The sequence below is a fragment of the Hibiscus syriacus genome, unplaced genomic scaffold, assembly GCF_006381635.1.
Source record: "Hibiscus syriacus cultivar Baekdansim isolate YM2019G1 unplaced genomic scaffold, ASM638163v2 tig00112000_pilon, whole genome shotgun sequence".
Lineage (NCBI taxonomy): Eukaryota > Viridiplantae > Streptophyta > Magnoliopsida > Malvales > Malvaceae > Hibiscus > Hibiscus syriacus.
In genome coordinates, this window is record NW_024063235.1 from 1,581,077 (window position 1) to 1,587,546 (window position 6,470).

Below are 6,470 nucleotides of genomic sequence, written 5' to 3' on the forward strand. Positions count from 1 at the left end.
AGGTTTCTATGCAATTTCTGAAAAGAGTGTAATAGCGAAAAATGATTGTTCATATGTAATCATGGACCACTAAGATAAATGTTATAGTGTTAAATTAAAGTTGTGTGAATCATTTAATATCTTTAAAAGATCGATCAAAATATTTAATATCTTCAAACATTTCATCACTGCTAATAAACTCTTACGCTATTTATCACTGTAGATTTGGTTATTTGCATTGTCGACTATTTTTCATGAAAGAACAATGGAAGGTAGGGTCTCCAACGTTTATGTTCGTTTATGTTCGTGTTCATTTATGTTCGTGTTCGTTTATGTTCGTGTTCGTTTATGTTCGTTTATTTATTAAATGAACGAACATGAACATATTATATTCCTTAATAAACGAACATGAACAAAAAAATTTTGTTCGTTTATGTTCGTGTCCGTTTATGTTCGTCTATTTATTAAATGAACGAACATGAACATACCTCCGTTCGTGTGCGTTCGGTTCGTTTACAGGCCTAGTCACCGAGGTTAGCATTAAGAATACCCCTGTTTGGAAAATAATGAGCAGAGAGCAGCCGAGCCACCAAATTACCTTAGGTACTCTTTTCCTCCTTATGCTATAAGATATTAAATTTTGATTTGATTCAAATATGAAAGGGTTTTTTGAATTTTGATTTGACTCGAATATAGAAGGGTTTTTTTTAGCAAGGCCTCGCTTTATTTTTTAAAAAATGATACCTGACATATTGATTTCAATATTCAATTTAATGATCTTTTAACCAGTTTAAACTGAAATTGATTTTTGTATTCAATCTAATAATCTTTTAACCAATTTAAACAAAGAAATCATACAAATAAATCCGCTCCATTACCATCCCCTTCCATGTAATTAGGTGTAAATAATTGATCGAGCCGAGTTAACAATTTGGGTTAACAAGTCTTATTTCGAGTTATTCAGATTTTTATATAAGTTTAATTATAAATATTTTTAATGTCATGATTTTTTCGAGTTGAGTTAAAATTTACTTCCTCTTACATGTATATCAAGAAATAACCTCTTATTGAAATCCAAATCTAAGATACATTCCCTTACAAGTTTGCAATATTTTTCACTCAAAATTTAGCAACAACATTGATCTAAACCAAACCCACATGTTTAGAACTATTTCAAGCCTGCATTTATTGAAATTAAACTTGTTTCTGCAAGTCACACACTATTTCATGTCCCTTTTTCTGGTCTACAGCTTGTGAATGGTTTCCATGTCACTTACTTCTTTCAGGCTCCCTTTCTCAACATGATCCCACCACTTGAACAAGAAATTTTCCACCACCAGCCTGAACCACGGCGACAGTTTCACTTCACCGCCATCCGCTTTCTGCAGTAACTCCTTCATTTGATCACGGTTCACGTATTTAGCATCTGCTACCTCTTCCGGATTTGGGTGAACATTAACATCTCGAACAATGAATAGCAGGTAATCAACTGCACCATAAAGAACAGGTTCATAAAATATCCACAAAATCGGGTCAAGAAATAGATGTGAAACGATTGCAACGCCAGCTCTTGAAATGCATAATTTGTAAATTGCAAATTGTAATAACTTTCTCCTTGATGCAAGATTCCAAAATTGTTTTTGCAGTTTAAAAAAGAAAAGAACAAAAGCTTAGTGCGGAATGTAATGCAAACAGAGTGGAAGTATTACGTTCATGCTCGCCCCATTTCCCGTCAGAAGGTGCCTTGTAGAGCATGCGACCCAGTGGGGTGAACTGATCAACGGGAACATCTTCAGCAGGAATACCGAGCTCATCCAAAAGCTTCCTTTGGGCAGCATTCCTCACCCCTGTGAGTAGATGGTTAGAAAAGGAAATAGGAAAAAGATCATCCACCATATTAGAAATAAAAAAGCTTTTAACTGAAACAGCTGTAGAAGGTATATACCAAGATGATTCTCCGCAATAAGCTCCGATTCACGATATAAAGGATGGCTGCAACAGGTGTTGGTCCAGACGAGAGGAAATGTTACCTTCGTCGCAGATCGTTGCTGCCAAAGTACCCAAAAGGAAAGGCATGTAAAGAAAACTTTCCTCGTCAATTATTAACAAAATATAACTACTGTGCATATGCATTGTATTCAATGTCAAATCTGGCATCAAATTAGAAATTGAGACTTGAGTTGAGAGTGTTAAAGAGTAAGATTTAGATAAAGGTGATAGCTACAGCTAAGAGCCTGAGAGCTTCGACAATATCCTATTTTCCCACATTTTTGTTTTATCTTTCTCAGACTTTTGCATTACCCATTCCGGAGTTAAAAACAACTGATCCTACAAAACTTGACCTCGTTCTTATCAGCCTGTCCAACTTACAACTACTCTTACCGGTAAAAATCGACAGATTTAGATGTCAAAATCATAACTTCCAATGAACTAAATGATAAAGAAAATGAGCTGAATACACTCACACCTCCTTTGACTGGTTAGTCTAATTACATGAGGAAAAACTTATTTAATACATATGAAATATCACTTTGTTCCATGATGAAAAGAAAAATTCTAATAACTCGAATATAATTTTTCATCATTAATAAAATATTTTTAAACTTTACTTTAAAATTACAGTTCCAAGTTTCAATTTTTGAAAAAAAATATATATTTATTGCATAAATTATTTTTATAAAATTACATGCTACAAATTTTATAATTTTTTATATACATATGAAATCAAATAATTTCAAAAAAAATTAATTAATACATTTTATAAAAAACTTCATAAAATCAAACCCAAATAAGACTTGACATATAATTTTATGGAGATAATATACTTGAAAAATTTTCAAAGTTGAAATTATTTTGTGGAGAAGGAAAAAAGTAAATGTAAATACATTTTTTGAGCAAGGTGACTCTTGAAAACGTAAAAATTAGAGGAAAGAGAAACTCTTGTATAGAATTTATAATCTCAACAAGTGTAAAAGGTTTTCCCCAAGTTAAGGAATCTTAAGTGGTGCAATAGGTGCTGGGTTGACTTTTACAACCAAACCAGTGGCTAGTGTTAACTAGCGTGCTTAGAGGCATTTGATAATTTCAATACTCCAATTGATGAGATGTCAATGACATAACTTATTGGATTCATATGTCATTAGAATGCCAAATTTTGAAATAACAACAATTCTAAATATCTCAACTACCAATATTTTGTTGTGTTACCTGAAGGAGTAACTCATATTTTGTGTTAAACAAAAATACACTGAATGCCCTATGCAGCATCTTTCCAGTTAAAATCTTTTCCCACGAATGACCTGTAAATTTTCAAGCTGATGTCAAACGTGCATAAATGAAGGAAATATAGTAAAGACATTGATGGGTAAAAAAAAAAGAGACATTTAGATGTCCCATGTATTGTCATAATAGAAACATGAGAACTGATCTAAGTTAAAGCTAACATCCTTTAATTCCTATAATGCAGCATAAAAGACAATCTACAAGATCCTAATTTATGCCAGAGAATTCAAGCATTTCTTTGATGTTCGCTTCTTAAATCATAGGCACAATAAGGGGCCCACATGCAAATGAAGTGATTCGTCTTAAAGCCTAACGAATAAACACAAAATTTTCACGGAAAGAGCTTTTGCTAAATTTTGGTGCTAAAGGATTTTCCGATGCTACAAAAGAAATTTAAAAACCATCATATGAATTTCTTTCAGCAGGTGCAGCCAATTGCATAAGGCTCTACTGTAGTAAGAAAGTTGTATAAACAAGCTTCTCCATCCTAAACAAATAGACAGATAATTACTGGGCCCGCAGTATATGAAAGTCAGTTACAAATTTAATACCAGATCATCTTCTCCTTTTAAACACCGAAACAACAATAATATGATCTCTACCGGTCAAGATAATTTGCCAACCGAAAAGTATTAACACTCAATGAATAAAACAATTAGCAATACATGCCAAAATTCATAAAGAGGATCGAAGAAAAAATATCAAATCAGGACTGAGTTCGTACAATTGTTGCACATTTAAAATTCCTATACAAGAACCCATTAAACGACTCCAGTGGTTAACAGAAGTGTTGTTCCCTAGAGGTCCCGGGTTAAATAGTTGTATCTACAGGGTGTGCAATATATCAGTAGCTAAGAAAGATTCTGAACAAATACTACTTTGTAACCACCACATACTATTCAAAAAAAAATTCCTATACAAAACTTTGCTTGCAAGAGAAAAGTGAAATAATGTCATAATTAAGTTAATAACTACTCTTATGACTGAATGGTTAATATAGCTATTAGGTCATCACAATAAAAATAATTTCATTCCACGATTAGATTATGCCATATGCAGTCAAAATGAATGCATTGGAATTTAGAAATGTTAAGTATATGTGCGAGTGCGTGTGTTTGAGCATATAAAATTTAAAAAGACGAAAAAGATAATGCAGACTAGGCCTTTTTTACTTACAATTGTACTTAGATTCATGGCCAACAACATTATCACTCTCGTCCACTAGAATACATCTGCAGGAAGATTGAAGAAAAAGGATATGTTAGTATTAAATACTAAATATTGTGCACTTCAAAAGAGCAGGATCAATGCAATGACCTCTGTAATTGCAAACCAAGAAGGCTTCATAGTAATACGGCTATATAACAAACTGTATGGTCAGTAAAATTTTAAACCTTGTTTCGTGTAATAGAAAATATATAATGTTGGTGATAGAAAGAGTTATCCTAAGCAATAACAGATACTGGAAATAGCAAACTACTACAACCAACCACTCCCGTATCACTATCACATTTCTCGTTCAATCCAATCCAGCTGAGGAATACAAAGCACACAAAGAACTTCGGTAAAAGAAATGAAAATAATTTAACGAAAACATGCAAAACAAAATAAACTACCCTGTTTTCATTCTTTTTCAAACGCTGTTGCCTTCACATAAGGGTTCAAATCGAGAATATGGGGCTAGCTAGCAATATCATCCTTTTTATTTTTCACAACTGACTTAGCTAGCTTCCAGAAGGGGATCCTCCTATAATATGAATAAAATCATGGGCATAGTACCCTATATTCAATGGTTTTTCCCCTTTTTACCAGAAATGTTAAAATAACTTTCAGCATTAATTATACAAATATGGCTCAAAATTGAATAGCCTCTGATACAAAAGAAGTTCCCAATCATTTTCCCCTCAGTTAGCAGGAAACGAAGCTCCAGCTACGCCAAGACTAAAACAAAAATTAACCATATATGGAGAGGTCACTGCTTTCAGAGGAATTAAATAAGTTCCAGTTTCAGAAATCAATAAATCATATATGCACACTTCCTAAAGCTTACTTGCATAGAACATACATATATCTATTGTCTACCGTATACACAAGTCTACGTGAAAATTAGATGTATAGATCAAAGAAGTAAAAAGAATATACACCGGGGTTCAACAAAAAATTATCAAAGAAGCTTTAGGAAAATTTTCCAACAGAGGAAAAGTAACTTAGTAAACTCAGTTAACTTTATCTTCAACTTCCCATTCTTTCTCTTTCATTTTTCCCGGTAACAGATCATAGGCATAGCAGCAAACAAAGGTCAATGGCAAAAACGTAAATAAAAAGCGGAACCGGGGGGAGTTTGGAATCGGGAAAAAAACTCACTCATCCTCAAACATAAGGCGTCTTTGGACAGCGTCCATGCCAGCGTCGGGAGCGTCACCCATGATGGCGGCTGCGGAGGCTGAAGCACGGGAACGGAAAGACGGGGAAACCCTCAAGGGAGGTAATCGAGGGGGAGGGAGGGGAAACGAGAAAGAGGAAGCAAGCTAAGGAGAAACCGAGAAAGTGAGAGGGCGGAGCAAGAATCCTGAATATATACACAAAGTGGTCAATATAATTAATTAAAATAAATGGCTAAATCCAATGTTGCTGCTGCTGCCGTCTTTGTCTTATTCCACATCTTGACCCATCCTACCTTTTCCTTTTTCAACATATATATATATATATATATATATATATATATATATATATATATGTAATTCTCTTTTGGTAAACATATGATGCAGGATGTTATTTGAAATGTTATTTGAATGATTATAAAAATATATTTTAATGTTTTTTCTTCAATCCTCTTATTATGAGAAATTATGAAATGGTCTTTCCACTTTAAGTCGTCAGAATCGTCTTTCGGTTGGGTCCCGGAATTGGGCTTCGACTGGAATTGATTGGGTTAGAGCCGCCACCGATCACTTTAAAAAATATTTAGGTGGACCGGACACCATCTTACATGATCTGCGTTTACCAGAAATGTGTCAGGCTCGGGAGTCGGTTACGGTCAAAGAAGGATTAACACCCTTGAACCGCCCTTTCAGTACCAATTAATTTATTGGTTGTCTTTAATTACGAAAATTACAAATTTAAATAAAAATTTAAAAATTCAATTCGAATAATTACCTTTAATCCATTAAAATTACCCCTAGAAATAGGTTACAATAGTGTATTAAGCT

The 6,470-nt window shown here is 33.6% G+C and overlaps 1 protein-coding gene across 1 annotated transcript; it reads right to left on the reverse strand.

Moving 5' to 3' along the window:
- Window positions 1-1,211: 1,211 nt before the first annotated feature.
- On the reverse strand, window positions 1,212-5,807 carry LOC120174120 (isopentenyl-diphosphate Delta-isomerase II-like). Its single transcript, XM_039181083.1, has 6 exons — window positions 5,626-5,807; window positions 4,438-4,493; window positions 3,187-3,278; window positions 1,925-2,027; window positions 1,689-1,826; window positions 1,212-1,468 (listed from the first exon to the last, which is right to left on the reverse strand). Exons 1-6 carry the CDS (start codon window positions 5,685-5,687, stop codon window positions 1,224-1,226), a joined length of 696 nt encoding a protein of 231 aa, XP_039037014.1. The 5' UTR covers window positions 5,688-5,807; the 3' UTR covers window positions 1,212-1,223.
- Between the last annotated feature and the right edge of the window lie 663 nt (window positions 5,808-6,470).

Bases quoted from the DNA above. Each gene is read 5' to 3' on its own strand.
- LOC120174120 (XM_039181083.1), bottom strand. From the start codon at position 5,687: ATGGGTGACGCTCCCGACGCTGGCATGGACGCTGTCCAAAGACGCCTT. The intron at 2,028-3,186 runs GTAACACAACAA...GTACTTTGGCAG, and splicing joins AATATGAGTTACTCCTTCAG to CAACGATCTGCGACGAAGGT. The intron at 1,469-1,688 runs GTAATACTTCCA...TTTATGGTGCAG, and splicing joins GAAATGGGGCGAGCATGAAC to TTGATTACCTGCTATTCATT.